The 20,559-nt window shown below is 35.2% G+C and overlaps 1 protein-coding gene across 1 annotated transcript; it reads right to left on the bottom strand.

Moving 5' to 3' along the window:
* Positions 1–1,662: 1,662 nt before the first annotated feature.
* Positions 1,663–19,901, bottom strand: ANXA10 (annexin A10). The gene is made up of 11 exons (XM_076336560.1): positions 19,829–19,901; positions 17,291–17,385; positions 12,763–12,876; positions 10,882–10,972; positions 10,142–10,221; positions 7,245–7,298; positions 7,029–7,122; positions 5,463–5,558; positions 4,745–4,803; positions 2,534–2,656; positions 1,663–1,731 (listed from the first exon to the last, which is right to left on the bottom strand). Exons 1-11 carry the CDS (start codon positions 19,866–19,868, stop codon positions 1,663–1,665), a joined length of 915 nt encoding a protein of 304 aa, XP_076192675.1. The 5' UTR covers positions 19,869–19,901.
* Positions 19,902–20,559: the final 658 nt, after the last annotated feature.

Here is a 20,559-nt window from a genome sequence, read left to right on the forward strand (position 1 = left end):
GCAGTTGGGAGCGGTGTCGTTATTCCTCCCTGCAAGTACGCAGAGTTAAAGCGAAGTAACTCCACAGTGCTGAGGTACGGCTGTTATTAGCTACCTCTAACTACAATTGCAAAATCATAATATAACCTTAAGCTTAGGATTTTATTAATGCTGACAAATTGGGATAGTGCTCATCTCATTCTAATTTTTGTTCTTAGTTTATTTTTCCTCCCAGAGCTGTTCCTTCCAAAGTTCTGGCTTAATAATTACGTTATCCACCTGAAATATTTTGAAATATGTCAAACTCGAGGGACTCAACTGAAATTTTAAGTTTATTGTAAATCAGTAGATCTGTAACATAAAGTCAGTATTTGCAAAAAAGCAAGATACACTGAGAATAACATTTTCACAGACTGAGGGAAGGGACAGGTGCAAACAGCACAAAAGCAAACGTTTTTATAGTAGTACTTTATTGCGTCATACTGAGCTATACTTGCAGAAGGTACCTATTTTAAAAAAATCTAATCGCTGTGTCAAGTTGGAAACATTGTAGCTGCAGGAGAAAAACAAAGGGCAGTTATTTTAGTGAATATTACCACATTTTCCTTTACTTATGTCTGTTTACATAAGAGACTGACAGAAGGTACAAACACACAGGCTGGAAAGTCTCATCGATAGGCTGCACTGAATAGGCTCAGGGTATTTAAAAGCAGTGTCACATTCTCCTGTGGGATGAGGACTTGAGGCCAGGCTCTGCTGCCTTTCCTCATTGCGGTATGAGTTGTTGTTACCAGATGTTGTCAGACAGCATTTGCTGGTATTCTGAGGAGTGCTGCATCCTTCAGCCTCATTTGGAGGTGCAATGTTACGTACTACTAGTCAACTCCTGAATTATACCATCTGGGGCATCCTGGAAATATCTCAGTGCTCTGAAGGTCAATATTCAATTAATGATTAAAATGATAGAGGCGCAAATGGAATTTCAGAGTTTAATCCTCTGGAACTTCTCCACTCAAAGCTATGTAATGCTTTGTCTTCCAGGGGTTTCCAGTGCATGGCACTAAAGAATGGTTTGGGATACGTGATTCTAATTTTTTCTTTTGTTTCAGGCCGAAAAAGGGAAATGCCATTAAGTATGTGGGCTAAATGAAAGAGAATACAAAAGCATTCTTTGGTGAGTGAGTGATAGTAGATTGGGGCAGATGCTTACTTTGATAGTAACTAAAACAATAATGTTCAAGAGCATAAAAATATGAGGTATAAGAAGTGGGAAAGAAAAGAAAAAAATTACTTGAAGAAATCATGCTGCTAAAAGTAAATAAAGCAAAATGTTTTTTCTTTTCAGTGTGGAAGTGAATAGGTTCTTCCAGAGCCTATTGTCTAATGTTTGGGATGTTGCGAGACTAAATGATAAACATATGCTTACATGGATTTAATTTACTACTTGCTTCATTAATTTATATTAACCATAGAAACGAAATATTAACTAGAACTAGGGATAATGTTGTTCCTGCCAACATTTTTTCCTGTTTCAAGAAAAATTTAATATTAGCAAATGTATAGCGCTGATTTTTCTGTTCTTCTATGTAGAATAGGGATCTCTTACAGTTAATGTATTGTGTATTACTTCACTTTCTATTTAAAATAGATTTATACAGCCTTCAAAGTTCATCTTCTTCTTCCTTAATAATCTTCAGCATCACCAGCACAGATAGCAAGTAAAGCACTCTCATAATGCCCTGAAGCAAAATGCTGCAAGAAAAAAAAAAAAACATTTCCGTGACTATAGGTTTTCTTAATTTTTCTTCTCTTGGTGTGTGACAAGGGCTAGACTGACGTTGTAAGGTTTTGTAAAATATTACAGTGTTCATAAGGATTCTAGGCCAAGGTTTTTTTAATTTCACATACCTTGGGCTTTGGTTGCTTGGGCACCTAGAAACAATCTACTTTTGAAAGGTTGGATCAAACCTGCTTAATACTTGTCAAGTTCAATACCAAAAAAATCATGAGCAATTTCTTACAGTTACTGCACTTTATAAAAAAGATAAAGTGTCTTAGCAAGAGTCATTTTTGTACAATCAAACAGTGTCAGAGTTTTGTTTTAAGATAAGAGCAAAAGTACAAGAGGAATAGTTTTTCTGAAGGTTGATACTACCTAAGCGCAAGGATAAAACCAGATTTTTATCTCAGTTTTGCATGGAAGTGGTATCAGTCTAAACTTGCAGGACAGTGTGAAAGAAGATGGTATCAATTAGAGTAGAAACTATTAATGCAAACTATTCCTCAGCATACACTGTCCTACCCTGTTTATATCCTCCTCTTGCTATTGGGGAGGGACAAAATCGCATAGAATGAGAGTGAGTTGGGAATTCACTGCTCACTTACTGAAGTCAGCCTGAGGCACCAAAAAGATATGCTATTGTTTTTATATATTGCCTTTTTTTCTAAACCAAGTGATTGAATGGAGATTAACCCTCTGTATTTTTCCGGTAGGGCTTGGCACAGTCTGTGTGGTGCCAGTGCTGAATATATGCAAAAGTGTGTAAAAACTTACTTTAATGTCATGAAAGAGTGATTTCCCATATCTCTCTTTGTATCGCTGTCGTATATTCATCAAGTCAATCTCACTCCTGGCAATGAGAATCCTTATAACTGTTTTATTGTGAAACCCAAAGTCCTAAAAAGAAAAGAAGATGAGAGGAAACTTGACAGTTGGACAATATGTGTTTGCCTATCTGTATATGCTCATATTAATGTTTAATAGATAAGCCAATTAATTAGGCTACCCATAAAGATATCCTAGATTTTAAAGAAGTCTAAGCATTCAAAGGTTTTATCCTACAGAGTTTTCACATGCTCAAATAATAGAATTCATGTTACTGAATAACAGAGATTCCCCACATTTCAGTGTTTTAACCATGCACTGAAACTTTTAAAAAGAAAAACCTGATGAACTTTTGTCAGTCATGTTCGGTATTCAGTTTGTAGGTAGCTGTTGTGACTGTCATTGTGGAGTCCATTCAAACTATACTGAAGCCAATAATCTATTTCACAACAACTGCTGCTGAATGTGAATTCAGTGAGATTTTTAACCATTGATTTAGAATTTACATAGCTTGTATTCAACTATGTTTTATTTTAACTGTTTCTAAATAAATTTTCATATTGTAATTGTGTGGAGAATGGGGACATCTAGTGGCAGTAAAAGTAATAAAAACAGATTTAGGGTTGGGATGACTGATGACTAATTTAGATTGTTTAAAGCTAAATCGTAATTTTATCGACTAGCCACTGATTTTGAAATCTTGTTTTCAAAAAAACAAGTAATGAGATATGTTAAAAAGCTTCTTATAAAGAATTTGATACGTGTTTGATGGCTAGATTAAGATCTTTCTTATAAACCATTACGGACTATGATTTCAAGCATTAGAATCCTGGGTGGGTTTTATTATATTGTATTATAAATGGACATATAAAAAACTTTTGGTATAAACTGGACATAACTTGGCTGCAAAAACAGACACTATTTTAAATTCTTGCATTTCTTTTGAGAATTATCTGTGTTCATTAAAACACTTTGTGAAAACAGAGTAAAATATTAATTAAAACAAAATGCAAATTTTTATTCTTAATCATTAAAAATTTTTTCCTGCATCACATACATCATCTGAATATAATAGAGAAGAAAACTGTCTATGTGATATTTCTTAAAATTAAAAATGAGGTTTTAACTTGAAAAGTGGTCTTGATACAGGACCTTTGAGAAACGTCACTTTTCCTGATAGCTGGTATTTCCTGGTACTTTTGGCAAACCTTTTTCATGTCCTGTGCCAGAATCCTCTTTTGACTGCTCAGACAAAATATTGCCTCTTCCTCTCAGCCCCCGGGATTTTCCTTGGTTCTTTGCTGCTACTGTTGCTGGTTTAGCTGAAACGGGGGACAGCAGTAGTGGCAGCACCTGGAAGAGGATACTGGGGCCCTGTTGAAGTGTTGCTGAATAGTTTTGTTTGAGGGTTCTGGCTTGAATCCTATCTATTTTTGCCAATCCTGCTCTAGGATGATACTTCACATTTTACCCATGGCTGGCTTTTATGACCATCTTCTAAAGATTAGACTTAAAAGATTAGCTTAAAAGATTATACTTTATTTTTTATATAACATAATGCCTCATTATTTTCACTAATGAATGAAAAACAGAAGAAAATGTCTTCAGTGACCTCTAGTAGGAAGAATTTGTAGGTGTTTGCATTTACCCATATTTCTTCTTGGCACTCATTTGTTTTAGTATGTTAGCACTTACACACAAAGATAAAGAACCTACATATATACATTGAGCCCCACAAGAAAATATGACCATTTGTTTTTATGTAACACTAATTTATGATTTAATTTTTAGTGATACTTATTAAATCTCTAGATACAAAAATTGCATAGTAAGAAAAGTGCACATTGTGTTCTGCACAGCAGGGGGAGATACAATCCATAGAAAAGAAAGGTTTTCAAGTGAAAAAAAAATCGACAAAGTTACCAGACAGATACTTTTTTAAGGAATCTAAATATTTAACCTTTTACTGTTAACTGTTAAATCCTAACTGCTGCTTAGGCACTACTGCTTTGAAATTTATGTAGATACCAACAATTTTAAAACATGCAATCACACCTTGAAGATTGAACGGGCTGATTTGTAAGTACTTGTTTAAGAATAATCAAACAAAAAAATAGGGAAGCTACTTTTTATGATATGTGAAGAAGAAAGACTACTTACATGAATTGCATTGTAAAGCCTGTAAGCAAAGTAGGAAGGCTTGTCACGAACACAGAGAACTAGGAGAGAAAAGTTGCAACAGGTAAACATAAGATTATTATAAAATCAATTTTATTGGCTTTGAGCTCCTTGAAATATAAAGCTGAGTAGTGCTGTCCATGACTCAGCAGAAATTGAGCTACCAGTTTTCACAACCATGACTATAGTTATAATTTAAAAAGTCTGGTACTTATTTTGGGTGGGTGCTCATTACTGTTGCATTGAAGGGCTTATTAAATATCAGTGAATACGCCCACATGACATCTTTGTAGAAATATTATTATCCTTATTCTATAAATGAAAAACAAAGGCACATAAAGCTTGGAACTTGTTTATATACCACTCAAGTCCTGAAAACTTTGCCAGTTATTTAATATGTGTAGAATCAGTTGGTAATGCAGTTATCATTGATCACACAAAATTTGTTATCAAATAAAGAACAGATACTAGTTCTGCTCAGTCAGAATCTAATGCTGCATATATACATTTTTAGATTTACACAAACATGGAAAAGTAGTTCAAATATTCTTTTCTAATTATCTCTGAAAATTTAATTACACAATATAGGAGAGTAAAATGGATAAAAATATCAGAAAAATAACAGTCTTGATGCATCAGAGGTACCATACTAGATATTTATTGAGATTACTGCTAGTATAAAATAATATTTTTACGTTACCTATTGCAACCAGTAATTCTTGAAAGTATCCATCATAACATTCGTTAATGGCATCTACTATGTCCTGCCCAGAGATATTTTGGAACTCCTGGAAAACTTGGGGAAGAAAGAAATCTTGCTTTATTCTAGTTCATTGATAATGATCAACTTGCCTTTTTTTTCCTGCTTTCCCCCAGTACTATAACCATTGAGTTTATTTTTTTCCCTGTTTATTCTCAGTGTTTCATTATGTCTATATCCCCCAGGTAAGGCAATCTAAATAAGTAGCCTGAAACCTGGCTTCCAGGACATTCTCTCTCTGGGTTCTCCAGTATACAGTATAAAATGAATGCGCTCCAAAGGCTCTGTTTCACTGGAAGCTTTAATAAATTACCTATCTAGCAACCTCTGTTTACGAAACTTGTAAGAATGTCATGTTATTAAGACAACTTCCTTGCTCAGCTTGGCTAAAACTGGCCAGAGATTCATAGGTTTTGACAAGAAGCCATGGCATGACATGCATACCATGTCAGTATCCAGACATGGACACTCTGGATAACGCAGGTATCCAGACTTACACACACAAATATACAGAGCGTGCTTACTCCTTTAGGGAAGGGGGATAATTTTCAACTCACTGCCCACTACAAACCTTACAGAGGGCTACATTATAGGCAGAGCCCTCAGATCTCTTGTTACAGAAAAGCAGTAGAGCATAAGCAGGTGTGTTACATTATGTTAATCATATCATCACCAGCCTTACAGAAGTCATGATAGAAGAATTAGTTTGTTGATCCATGACAGCAAAGTAGTTCTAAGCTGCTGTTAGAAGTTGGCATAAGAAATACAGCTGGCTGCACAGTGATAAACTTGTCACCAAACAGACTGTTTTTCCACTGCAGAGCAAAAGACATCTCAAACTTGTCACCAAACAGATACAACAGGTTTCTTTTCTGCAGTGGAAGATCTGGAAGATCTCATATAATTTTCTTGCAATCTGTAATTATGTCTGATTATCTATTTTAAATAAAAATGTCCCATTATGTTTCTGTGTGTATGTTCATTACAAGAGAGTGGATGTGGACCCTGAAGTGCTCCCATCAAAAACTTGAAACTTCTGTGGAAAAGCTTCAACACAACAATGTGTTTTCACATACAAACATTTGTTGAAAATACTCCAACTGCCTCTCCCAAGGTGTTTCCACTCATAGCAAAGAGTTACTTAGGAAAAATGAAGAAAATAGTTAAGAAAAATCTGCCTCATCCTGATGCGTTGTGTGTAAACGCAGTGCAGCCGTAGCCTATGTCTTTCTTTGGTCATGCATTCTTCTCTCTGTTATTAGGCATCCTGATGTCTGTCTGTTCTATCTACAGCTGTCTGTAGTCACCAGGCAAAGTTCAGTTTTGCATTACTTCCAAAATCCTATTAACGTCAGTGGGAGTCTGAAAGCTCCAACAGTTCACACTTAGGTTTCAGGCTAATACCCTGCTGCACACTGAGCTTCTTGGTATGTAAACCATGGTTTTATTAGCAAGTCAGATTTTTCCTTTCCACTTTATGTTCAAGCAGCTGAACTGCTGGATTACCCATCCACAACTGCTGGTAACTCCTGTTGCAGAGAATCATTTGCAGCATGTTTTTGTGTTCGCCTGTTTTCTGCTGACATGCTTCCCATAGAATCTAATGTACCAGAAAAAGGAAAAAAAATGCAGAAGATTTTAAGTAAGTCCTAAATCACTTTTCAAAATTTGTATTTGTTCTTTTTTTTAATGTTTGAGAAGCTCACATCTGACTATATTTACCATTGCATCCTGCGCGGCTGTAGAAGGATCTGCATATCCTTCCATCCTTGTTCCCTGGGGGAAAAATAGATACGTTTTCTTCAAAAATTAAATCCTGAAAGACTGTAGGAATATCAAGTTGTCTCTATGTGAAGCTACATTTCATTTCTTGAGATAACACATATGGGCTTTTAGATTGGATTAGTGCATTCAATGGCTGAATTTGCAACTGTAGGAAATATCTTCAAGTTGTCATGTTATGTCTTCATTTCCTCTAAGTAGAGGAACTCTGGAATGACAAACGGTCTTGTGAGAGGTAAATATAGGGGAAGTGGATAAACCTGTCCCGTTATAAATAAGCTTTTACCTTACCACTACCATCCCACCACCATTTCCAGTATTATGTATGTTATATTGCTTACTATAATATGTAACTATGAGGGGAAAAAAAGGGTAAGAGTAACATTTGCCATTCACTGATTATTTCTTATCAATATGCATATTACCAGAAGAATCTTTTCTCATTTTTTTCTCCCTGCACAAACGGTGGGAGCAAGCACATCAAATAACAGATTTTGCTTGCTTATAATCATTGTCTAAAATTAAGACTCAAGACTAGGAAATTGTTTGACAACTTTGATACATAAACAACAGAAGAATACTTCTAATTTTCCTATACATTTATTAGTTTTTCAGTTACACAAATCAAGCTGATATGCTTTAGTAAACACGCTATGATCTGAATTATATAGTTGTTAGAAAAGGAGAAAAGCACACAACTTTTGGAATTGCTTTTTTAACCAAATCGTCTTGTAATGATACAAATCAGCCCTGGTTGCAGAACTCTTAACAATCTCAAGCAGCATGTAATCACTGCCTTAATGATATGTGTTTGAAGCAATTTACTTTAGTTTAAAATTTAGTCATTTTACCCTATATGTGAAAGTGAGCATTAAAATTATGTATTGATTGTCAACTTGTAGAATGACTGATTTATAGCCCTTTCCTGTTAAAAATGTTAATTTATATTTTAATTAAATTGTAAGAATTTCACACAGTGGAATTCCTAGTAACAAGATAAATTACTTGAAGGAAATTATGCTGGAATGACTGCATAAAGTTGCATACATGAGAAAACACAGGAAAAAAAGACAGACAAGTGAACAAAAGCATAAGTTAAATAATACTCTACATGAGTCAAATGCCTGCTTTCCCCAGTAACAGTTAACAGTGACTACTCTTGGCATAGTTTTGCTGGAGAATCCCACAATATGTATAATTATTTTTTAAATAGTAGAAAATGATCATATTCCAATTAATACCCAAAAAAAGAGAATGAGAATAAAAATCTGTTTGTCTCATACTAGAATATTACTTAGCCTGAATTTGTAACTCTGTTAATTTATTTAGGAAGGACTGTAACCTATAACTTCTAATCTGCCTCAGTGTGGACATGAAAACCGTAAATCCCACAGTATAGCAGTTGAATAGTTTGCTCTCCATACATGAAGCACATTTAGTTCTATCTGTAGTCAGATGTGTGTGTCATCAGTCCCAAGACTTAATAGACATCAAAGCAAAGGGTGTCTGAAAAAAGCATTAAAGGATGCATTGGAAATGTTGCTATAGAATAATCCTCTGTAAATTGCATGGTACTAGAACTAGAAAGGATATATTTTAATGAAATATCACTGAGTTTTAATGTAAGGCCATATCCAAACATGGATGATTCAACTAACAATCTTCAGAAGTATACAGTATAACTGAGTGAAGCTGGAATTTTCTGCAACTCTTCTTTATCTTGAGAAAAATATCAGTTAGATCTTGTTAGCTAAGAAGTTGCTGATTTCAGGTCTCTTTATCAATGTCTGTGGTTTAAGAAAATAAGGGCTAATAATGTAGTCTCAGATAATTTATTTTAAATTTGTTCTTTTGACAAGTAAAATGTCCCATGGTTTTAATAAAGATAAGAAGTGAGGTTGCTTAACCTGTAGCTCTTCATTTTTAAGCAAGGAAGAATTTTCATTATTAGGGGGAAAAAACCTCCAACGTTAGAAAAAGATATTTCCTGTTTATAGCTTCTACATTTGAAACATCTGCTTTTTATCTCTGTACCTCAGTGAAGCCTGCTGCTATTTTAAATCTTAGTAAGAAACTCTTTTTCCCCAGATACACATATATAAAAATACAGATATACCTTATGTATGCTATTATCTCCTGGCAGTCATTTTGTCATTATTTGTTACTCTGGTTTATAAAATATTTTTAAAATAATGAGCACAGTGACTACAATGAGAATGGGAGCTCATGATCTGACAAGGATGACCATATTTTGTTGCATAAAGCTATAAATTAGCAAAACTGCAAAAGTTGGTGTGTGATAGTGAGGATTCGTTTGCCTGCATGCAAACATACTGTGATTTAGCATATGCAGTAGCGCAAAGAACATAATGTTTAAAACAGAGAACTATTTAATACTTTCTTTCATAGTCAAATGTGGATATTTCTCCATTTTTACATAATGCCTAGACTGGATTATGAACCATATATTCTAACAGTGGAGAAAACAGAGCTTTAAAAATGAAAAGCTCATTTGTACATGCAAGTAGACACCTTTTGAGATGAGACAGATTGAGCAAAGGGTCAACAGTTGAATATCCAGGGACTTACTCAATAAAATAGTCTGTCGACCTTTGCCTCCGTCTGAAAGCCAAAGTCAAAGTCAAAGTAGATGAAAGAATTCAAGTTCTCTTCCTCTTCTGCTTTCCCTGCTCCTGTTCAAAAGTGTAGCTCTTGAACTAGCTAGCTTGAACTAGCTTTAACCACAGTCACCTTAAAATTTAAGACTTCTCAAATAGTATCAAAAGTTATTATGAATTTTTTAGAAATGTAAGTCATACTACTTGTTTTTACAGTACCTGAGCAAGGTTCATGAGCGTATCTCTGAAGTGACCTGAAGTCTCAGAATCGATATCTTGTTGAAGATCATTGTTATATTCTAGGTTAAAACAAAAACATACAATCTAAATTACAAATGAACGTGCTCTGAATAGTACTAATGAAGATTAGCAAGCAAAGGATAAATAAATAAATAAATACTCATCCATTTTCTATGGTGATTATTCCACAGTAACTTGTGCAGGTTCTGCACGGACCTAGCCATGGGGCTGGCAGGTCTGCCTGGGCCCTGCTGTGGGGGCTCTGCCCTGCCAGGGGGCCTCAGCCGCTGCCCCGGCTCACCTGTCCACCCACCCATGGGCGCAGCCCCACCACTGCTGCTGCTGTGTGGCAGTGAGGTACTTGGAAATGCCCCATCAAGGCAGGTGAGTGGAGTGTCCAGCCTGAGTAAGCACTTTTTGAAGGAAAACAGCTTATGTAGTTTTTTGAATAAAGTGTGCAAAAGTTTCTGAAAATCTCAAAATGTGGTGGCCAGGTATTTCAAATGTCATAGGTAGCAATACATCTCAAAAATACTATGACGTATTTTCAACTTTAAACATTTTGCTTCAGCCTTTTGTATATAGTTATGGGAGAGGAGAGGGAAGGGAACCAGTTAGTATTGAGAAGTCATTTTTGTGAGTTCAGTTCCTTCATGTGTGCTAATACATCCAGAGCACACATAGTACAACTGCTACTGTGCACTTGTAAAAAACATTACGCATTAAGTAGGCTTCTTTCATCTGGAAGATCTCCATATTTGATCTTGAGGCTAATATGTCAATTAGACATTTTTCTTCTGTGTCTACTCCCTGTGTGGAAAGAAATATGAAAAGATGTTGTTAGTAGAAACCACAGGTTTTAGAAGAAAGCAGTGCTGCACTTATCAGAAGTAACAAAAGAATAGCAGTCTCTGCTGAAGCAATGCAGAGTGTACTTTTGCATAGTCTACCTGTTTAAATAGAAAATGACTTTGAATACAGTAGAACCCTGTATTTCAAATATATTCCTACTTAATCGAAATTTCAGCGTGTACATTAACAAGTGGAGAATGAAACAAGACTAGTGTTGACAGAAACATAATGGGAAGAACTTTAGAGCTTTAGTAAGAATTTGGGATTTGCTGAAAGAAATCAGATGCAAAGATTGAGCATACGTCCCCAGCAAGTGTTCAGGCAATCTGAAGTAGATATAAGCACAACTATTGTGTTGTGCTTCTATCTTTTTTTTTTTTTAATTTATTTAGGAATGTTAGGGTCTGTAATGTCTACTGTGGAACTTCATATTTAAGGGAAGCATCATGGCCATGCATGCAGTGCTGCAAATCGCTGTATTTTCCTACAGTATTTGAATTAATTTTATAAATTTGAATTTACATAAGATATGCTGTATATGCTGCTTTTGTATAGTGTTGGTGAGTATTCTGCATTTGGGATAACGGGAGAATGTTACATCGAGCCTGGGCCTGGAGACACATATGGCCTGTTTTTCACTTTGGCCGTAGGAATCCAGATCAAGATAGAATACTGTAAGAAAGTTTAACTTTGAGCCACATTTGGAAAAAAATATAACTTTGGCAAGCTTGTCAATAATTTTTATAAAAGTCATGCTTCCAGTGCTACCAATGATATTTCACAATCCTTTTAATGCCAACTGTAGTTAAAAAGTGCATTGGTTTAAGTGTCTGAAGTACAAGAAAAAACAGTGTTAATCTTTTTTTTTTGAGGGGATTCTCAAAATATGTAAGATAGATCACCTTGCTCAGAGTCGCACAATATGTGTTTTATTTGTGACAATGGACAGTAGCAAATATTCATGGAAAGAAAAGGAAAACAGTGTTGAGCTCTGATATGCCTTCCCATCTTCCAGGAATTGGCAATTTAGGAATTTCCTGAGAAGGAATTTGCCAGGGATTATTATTTTCAATAGCCAACAGTGGACCTGTTTTCTAAGAATTTGTTGAAGTCCTTTATGAACTGATTTGTGCTTCTGGCCTCCACAATGCCCTGCGCGAATGAATTTCACCATTTAATTACATGATCTTTGAAAAAATATTTTTGTTTGTTTCAAAACTTCAGTTGTTTAAGGAGCACAGGCTCAGATCCTGGGAAGAAAAGGAAATACTTTCTTCAAAATGTGCAATCAGTTCAATTTGAGTGGAATGAGCATTGCTTTGTCACAGAGTAATTTGTAAGTGTTTATGTAAAGACATGCTGCTAAAGAAGTACTGGTCTTTTCAGAGGTGGAGGCTTAGTGCATGGCACTGGCAGTTCAAGTGAATTTTGTTCGTAACATACATAAATGCTTGCAGGATCAGGGCCTTACATTTCCCTGTATAAATATTTCTTTATTTATCGAGTTTACCATGGGTGTTAAATGGGTTGTATTTGTTACATGGCAAGGATATTATTTATGCTGGTTTTAGCATACCAGTGAATAAACTTCATCTAGCACTGTATTTCTGATGACGTAGTACACTATTCCAGTGTACTAACTTCCAGCAGTTTATCAACCATTTAAATGTAAAAAAAATCAATTTAACATATGTTCAGTACTGTCATTAGTGACTGTGACTCTAAGCAATTCTGAATTTGACAAGTACCTTCAAGGCATGCCAGAGCTCGTGGGCATCATAGGAGGCAGGTGGATACATCAAGCCAACCATGACTTCTTTGAAGTGATGAGAGAGATTCTCTTTTAGGTCCGTGATCAGATCCTTGAAAAGAAAAAGAAAATGCATAGACAGGATTATTTCAATAGCCACACTTTATGAAGACAGCTTAAAAAAAGTATTGGTGGTTTTCTCTGTAAATGAATAAAGATGAACTGCCGAAGATTAATTCTGGCTAAAACTAAGTAAGAAAAATATTCTTTTAAATAGTACCTGCTTCTTCTAATAGTGTGGGTGAGATGACAATAGACACACAACCAAGTAGACCACACAGGATTGTTGATTTTTGGTTCATTAGAATACAGAAGAAAATTCAGGGGTTTAAGTGCAACTACTACTTAAAGGCTTGGAAACCTGAATACCATGGCAGAGCATCTGCAGCTTCCCTTGGCATATTCCCTGTGCGAATCTGTGGGAGCTAAGCACCTTTGGAAGTCAAATCCCATAGAACACAGGTGATTTCTTGTGCTTTTTTCAGTGTTACTCACTAGGTGAATAATTTAAAAAATCGTCCATATTGCTCCTAGTACATAAAAATATCTGCTTTGGATTACTGGAAGGTTATGTGCTTCAATTTATGTATATATTACATTCAAACTGAATTCACTACTTCTGACAGATGCTGGATTAATATAAAGGAACCTCTCTTCCCCCACGTGTGTCTCAGTACTCGCTTGCCAGGTAGCTGAGTCATGGATGAGAGTTTCCTCCCCTTTCCCAGTAGCATCCTTCAAAACACTGAGAATGCCAAAAGCTTGTTAGTTATTCTATTGCTGTTTCTGATTAAAAAGATACTTGTGCACTCATGTTTTTTATTTTTTGTGTACATCACTAGGCAGCTGTCAGATATGTTCTGACCTAAGTCTGAATTTAAAGGAGTACCAGAAACGGTTCCCATGATATAAACTATTCTTTTTTCAGAGCTGCATCTTTTTCAGGCCTGTACTTTGGTTTTGATACATATCTGAATATAATTAAATTAGTAGCTAGAGTAGCAATGAAGGAGGACATATACACATTGAAAATGAAATTTATGATGAAGAAACACGCAGTCTTCAGTGATTGCACATTAGATGCATTTGACAACCACTAAATCACACATGGAATAGAGATTAATTCATTAAGACATCTCACTTCTGACAACATGCCTGTGGGAAAATAGATTAATAATACAAATGGATACGAATCAAAAATTACTCCTGCAATCAGAACTAAGGGAAGTGAAGTATTGAAAAATAAGAGAAGACATCTCTAAATTGTCATTACTGACATTTCCTAATAGTGCCTGCTATAAGAAATCCTTGAAGGCTAATTGTAAGAAGGAATCTTAAAGCTTGTCTGTATGTCTGAATCATGCAGCCAGTTCAGGGTTTTCTTTTCTTTTTTTATATATTTCTCCTTCTAATGTGTCACACTTTACATTTGTCAAATTAATGGGCATAGTGGGGATACTTGTTGAATTGAATAATAACATTCAATACCATATTGAACAGACTGAATTGAAATTAAGAGTGTAGAGGATTGGACTGACAGGATTACTATAGATTAAACTGAGAAGTCTAAAATTGTTATTGCCTAGCTGTCTGTCTTCTCTGTCCTGCAGAGTTTACCACTCATAAGCTGGGACTGCTGATTGGCACATTTGCCCAACGCAATATATCCATTCATACAGATTACAGCCACTGAAATGCTATCACTGATGTGTGCTAAAGTATCTTCTGAAGTGTAAGCTACAGCAATTCAGGGCAAGACACATCCCATCCTGTTCGGCAGTTCCTGCCCAAGATAGCAAACTTTTGAGGGATCAATCAAATAAACTGCATGGAACACTAACCAGATTAGCCATTTCAGTATATCTGCTATCACAGGTGAGACAAAAAAATCAGCATTCCTGTTTCATTTCTGAACTAGATTAGAGCTAATTTGTACTGGCCTCTGTTTCCACATGGCAAAAGGTAGAACTAATTGGGGGATTTTTGGAAAGCTGTCAAGAGTATCTTGATATATCTTGCGCTATAAAGCATACCCAGTGCTTAACGGATTCATTTAAATTAAAATTGCGGGTGTATATGCAAGATGTTCCATGAGTTTCAGAATTTTCTGTAGCCCATTGCTGGAATATAAAAATAATTTGCTTGCCTTTCCCTTCTATTCTTATTCATAGTTTTAGAGATTGAAATTCTTAAAAATTACATCTGAGGTTTTCTTTGGCTTCTTTAGTTCTTCTAGATCTTTAGGTCTGTGGCCACTGGCTTTATAGCACTTCAGGTTGACTGAATATGGCTGACAGAGATATAGATTTAAAGCTGGTGTTGTTTCATAGGGATTTATTTATTTGTTTATATTTTTATTTTGGGTTTGAAAAGAAAATCCAAATAGATCAGTGGCGAGAAAGTCAGTAATTGTTCTCTTTGAATACCAAATATGGCAAATCATAATTCCATTCCTGAAGGACATTTGGCAATTCTTTATTGAGATATCATCAGTGTTACCTCTAGGTCATCTTCATGTATCAGAGGGCAGAAATTAAAGATAAAAAATTATATGGAGTTTTTAAATGTTTTCCCTTATTAAAATGATAGGTCCAGTTGAAACACTCTAGAGAAAAGGTTAAAAAACCCCAGCCAGCTGCTATGGATGGAGTAGAGAAGGAGCACTGTCCAGGATTAAGGAGATAAATGAAGACTTGACAAGAATAGGCTTACGTGCTTTACTATCACAGGCACCTTTGGGTAGCTTGACATGCTTTAGTTTTCTATAAGTTAAACTAAAACTCAGTGAGGAATGTTGCATGGATAAACACTGAACTTGTGTGGTTTGCATCTGTAATGGTAGTGGTAACCTAATAAATACCTCATAGCAGAAGAACACTTTTAATCATTCAGATTCACTGATTTCACTCATTGTCACAGACTTTGGAAGGTAAAGATACCTGTGATTCAGTTATTGTTCTTTTATGGTCTATTTAAAACATACTCATCCATTCAAGGCTGCATCTAAAATATCACAAATCTTGTGCATTTGAATTTCTATAACAGTCCAAATAAAGCCAGTGATCTCCTGCAGGTGAGTAACAACACCAAATCAACCCACTACACTGATTAAATCCAGCTCCCTTCTTTCCCCCAATTCTAGGAGAGTAAGGGGGTGTTCCAGCATATTTAGAGGTCAACAGTTGTGAGGTATTTTGGTACACAGGTGGCCCAAAGGCTGTTTCTGGAAAACTGCTCAGCTACCTAAAGAAGAAAATACATAGTACTACCAGTTAACAGACTGGTAGGTAACAGACTACCACATCAGCAGTTAATGTGGAGTTTTTGAATGAACCATTCCTAGTTAACTCTGATTAAGGCTGATGGCTGTGTGGTGGGTGGGATTTTTGCAAACTCAGTGTCCTCATTCACACTGATCGATTCAATGGCAAGCATGCACTGACCTTCAAGGCATTTTCCAGTGAGCCGTTAGTTTTTCAGGCTTCAGGAAAAGAAGAAAACTGGATTTTGTTTAAAATGTTTGGCTGGCTTCTATTAGGGGAAGGGCACGTCTGGTCAATTTAATCACAGCATTTTTCTTTAGCTTTCCAATAGTATCTAGTTTCATACAGCGCTTTTCACCACTAGATTTCACAGAGATTTTACAAAGGGTGTTGCTATTATTTTCACTCTTATATAGCTGGGGTAACTGAGGAAAATGCAGGCATTGCAACTTTCCCAAAGTCATTGGGTTAGCAACAGTAGATCTGGAAATAGAATGAGGATATCTATCTCTGTGTGTGTTTAAGAACTCGTATAACAAAAATTACCTTGTTATATACAGTAGATATTGATAAAATGCATTTGAAAAAAAAAGCTAACTTTTTATGTCTTAAAATTTTTGAAACACCTTTCAAAGAATCATAAATTTAACATTAAGCAACTCAGATTAGTATTGTGCTTAGTGTATAGATGGGATTACATGGTATGAGGTCTGAGAATGTCGGTGCTTGAGATGAGAACATTAATCAGTGTGTGAATAAGATACAACTACCTGTATTTGTTGGTATAGTGTTTTTCTTTGGTATTTCAACCCAAATACAATACTATTTTGTTATGTATTCCAAAAACTTGAAAAAAGTAATGCAGAAACCCCCAAAAGCACATAGAGGAAGAAATAAGTCTGTCCAGAAATTCTGGTTTGGTCAATAGAGGAGGAGAATGAACTATAGAAGAAGAAACTTTCCATGTCCCTTTTTTTTAACTTTGTGTGTGGCAGACATACTTCTACTGCTGTATGAATAACAATTTGAAACCGTCAGAGGTATCAATAGTTACATGAGCGAAGTTGTGTGCCAGTCTGTTGGTGCCAGCCAGCTGTCTGCCAGGCTTTTAGTTCCAGTGACTGACGTGAGAGAAGGGCTGACCAACCACGTTGGAGACAGGAGAGACAGAAGTAACGAAAGTACAAAATGGCTCTGTCGTACCCTGCCATACATGTCTCTGTACGCCTCGGCAATCATAAGCCGCTGTGAATTGCAACGCTGCGTTAGGATATCAATCAACACATCTTTTTCACAACCTGTAAAGGAAACACGACACAGACTCTAAATTAAGAAAGTGTAGTTATTTACTTACATTTGTGATTGTTCATGTTTTGTTCAAGAACATTAACCTAAATTCTTGAAAAAAAATAGATCAACAGATTAATATCCCACTGGTACTTACCAACATCAATTATAGTTACTGTGCTTATGTACCTTTCACTTGCTGGTGTAATACCAGCAAAAAGTGAAGTAGTCTGTTATTATCAGATGCATCACCATCTCTCTCAAGCTCAATGGATTTGAAAGCATCAATAAAACAGATAGAGGCTTTCATGTATTCAGAACTAGGCACACTAGTAGAATTTGTGGCTGAGCCTGGGAAGTCATATTTGTATGCACTGTTGATATTGATTAAATTGTCATTTCAGGATTAGGGATCTCTTTTATAAGGATGACAAATTATGGTCAGACCATTTGTTGAAAAGCTGAAAGATATTTTCAGAAGAACTATATAAAATAAGTTACGAAGTTTTAAAAAATGTAGTATTTTAACCAATTTCCAAGGGCATTTTATTGAAGGTTACCTATGATCTTTTGCTTGATAACTAGAGCATACTGCTAAACTTCTATAATGAATCAGTATTAACTGCTTGTGAAAAAGAAGATAATGATTAACATCATATTCTGAAAATTACTCTATCATTTTTGTATTTTTTTCCACCCCAAAAGATGGCTCTTGGTAATTTTAGATGGCTCAGCATTTTAATGACATTTCAGCATAAATATATCTCCAAGTGTAAATCAATTGACTTTATCACACTTGCAGCAGAGATGAATTAGGCTAGAAAGCATGGGGATCAGCTAGCATCTGAATGGAGTAGGGTAGTCTCATGTTTCTACCAGTCATTGTTATATAAGCACATATATATATACATATGTATGTTACAGATACACATTCTGTACCTATTACAGCTTTGTTAGGCAGATTTTATCATATGATCTCTAACTGACAGTTTCCATTTTGACACAAATGTAACTGGATATTGAATACTTTTTTTTTTTTAAGTTGGCAGAGGAAGGCTGTATTTGCTCATTATACAGGTTTAGTTCTTCTTCTGGATTATCTCACCACAATTACACCAGCTTTTTAGCATGACACTGATTTAACATCAGTCTGATTCTTTTCCATCAAACTCACAAAACAGATGTATTACTGAAACTCTGTGCATAAGGATTTCTTTTTACTTTTCAGAAAATAATTATCACTAGGAATCTGTACAGCTTATACAGTCTCTACAGCAAAAACTAAGAAGGGTTCAGGAAGTATTTAAAAACCTAAATAACTTCATTTGTTTGTGTAATACCACTGGTATCAGTGGGACAACATATGTGGCTGAACCTCCGCGCAAGAGTGAATGTCATGTGCAAGATTTGGGGTCAGGGGTGTCAGTGCCTGTGAAGACTATGGAGACTTAAACTCTTCCGAAGCTGAACTTTGTATTTTGCCAATTGTCCTTGAAATTAGAACTTTGTTTCATGTACTTTGATAGGTAAATTAAAAGTAAGGTTAATGCACTTGTATTTACAGTATTAAATGAAGAGAATAATCTCTGTGTTGTGTTAGCAATGTTGCATTAAAAGTATTGTTCAAAGTCTAGCAAAATGTTTAAAACTTTTCATCTGTAGCCAACTTAATCAAAAAGATACATCAGATTCCTTTTGATCAATAATACCCATTTTGGTTCATTTGACATTAAGTCTGAGTCCTCACATTTCCATTAAAGAAACTGAAAACAGAATGCAAGATTCGATGCTATACAGCCTTGTGAAAAGCCCAAAGGGTATAAAAATTTTGATACAGACAACAATTTTAATGTGAGGAAAAGGTTTCAGATAGTTAAAAAAAAAAATTATTCAATATTCTGACCCTAAGCAATATCAACAATGTTTAACAGGAAAACACAAAAATCTGAACGGAGAAAAATGCTTTGATGAACAAAAATTTTTTTTGTACATAGGCTGAAAGCAAAAATTGCTCCTGAGTGAAAGATAATAAATTCTTTAAACTTTCTACTCCATTTATTTTTATTTCTTGATGACTGATTAAAAGACTTAACAGTCCCTGGTAGTAGTTAATTATTGAAGTTGCAATTAAAAACCTTTCCTTTGTTGGCCTTCACTGTAATGCATAACACAGAATTCTGTTTTCTTTTTCTTATTTTCTCAAGGAAAGCATTCATTACTATAAGTGTTGGTATAGATTTTAGGTTAATCTTAACCACATCTTAGTTCCTGTAAATGCAAATACATGATTTATTTGGACATCACCAGTGTGTCTTATTGTGATACCTTGAAGAATCAACAGATACGTGGTGACACTTTTAATTTTATGAGTGTTTATTTTGCCTAATGCTTGGTATTTTATGAGAGCTTTCTGAAAAAAAAAAAAGATGTGTTAGAATCAGTCAAGATACTCACTAATTCCCTGTAGGGCTCCTCTTAGCAACTGGGCATCCATAATAGGGTTAAAATTCGGAGTGGGAAAAATCGTTCCTTGTGTCTGCTAAAGGAGAAAGCAGCCTTTAATTGAGGTGTTTTACATCTGTAACACTGCATATATAGTTCTGTTGAAAACCAACAATCATAACATTAAATTGTCTTTGCTTCATGGGGAACAGTATGCAAAGGTTTTAATTTATGAAACAGAACTTAAACTTGCACTAAGCCCTAGGAATACAGACCATATTTGAGGAAGTTGCCCCTAGCATGAGTTAGGCCTGAAAAAAATTTTTTTGCATTAAAATGTAACCACATTTTTGTGTCTATCTCTTTCCCAACCTTTTTTTGAAAATATTATTTTATCTTTCAAAGTTAATACATGATATCCCTGACAGTCTTCAAAATCTATTTCTCATGGTACTTCTAATTTGAAAGGACTAGTGAGAAAATTATGAATGAGATGCATAGGTTGCTTACAAACCTAGTAATTTTTTAGAGAAATTATGTTACTGCTAAGTGTGAGGTAGCTTTCTGATATACCATGTAGAAGGCAACACCATTTTTCTAGTTGCTTTGTAACAGATTAAATTACTGTCAGTTCATTCTCAGTGATACTCTATTTCATGTATTTTTTCTTATTCTTTTTAAGAAATCTGTGAATAATAAACAGAACTGATGTACTCATTTTAATAGAATCACAGACCCATACG

Source organism: Aptenodytes patagonicus, chromosome 4 (assembly GCF_965638725.1).
Source record: "Aptenodytes patagonicus chromosome 4, bAptPat1.pri.cur, whole genome shotgun sequence".
Classification (NCBI taxonomy): Eukaryota; Metazoa; Chordata; class Aves; order Sphenisciformes; family Spheniscidae; genus Aptenodytes; species Aptenodytes patagonicus.

Bases quoted from the DNA above. Each gene is read 5' to 3' on its own strand.
- ANXA10 (XM_076336560.1), bottom strand. From the start codon at position 19,868: ATGGATGCCCAGTTGCTAAGAGGAGCCCTACAGGGAATTA. The intron at 12,877-17,290 runs GTACGACAGAGC...TTTCTTTTCAAG, and splicing joins ACAGAGACATGTATGGCAGG to GATCTGATCACGGACCTAAA. The intron at 5,559-7,028 runs GTAATCCAGCAG...TTCTTCCCCAAG, and splicing joins TTACCAGCAGTTGTGGATGG to TTTTCCAGGAGTTCCAAAAT.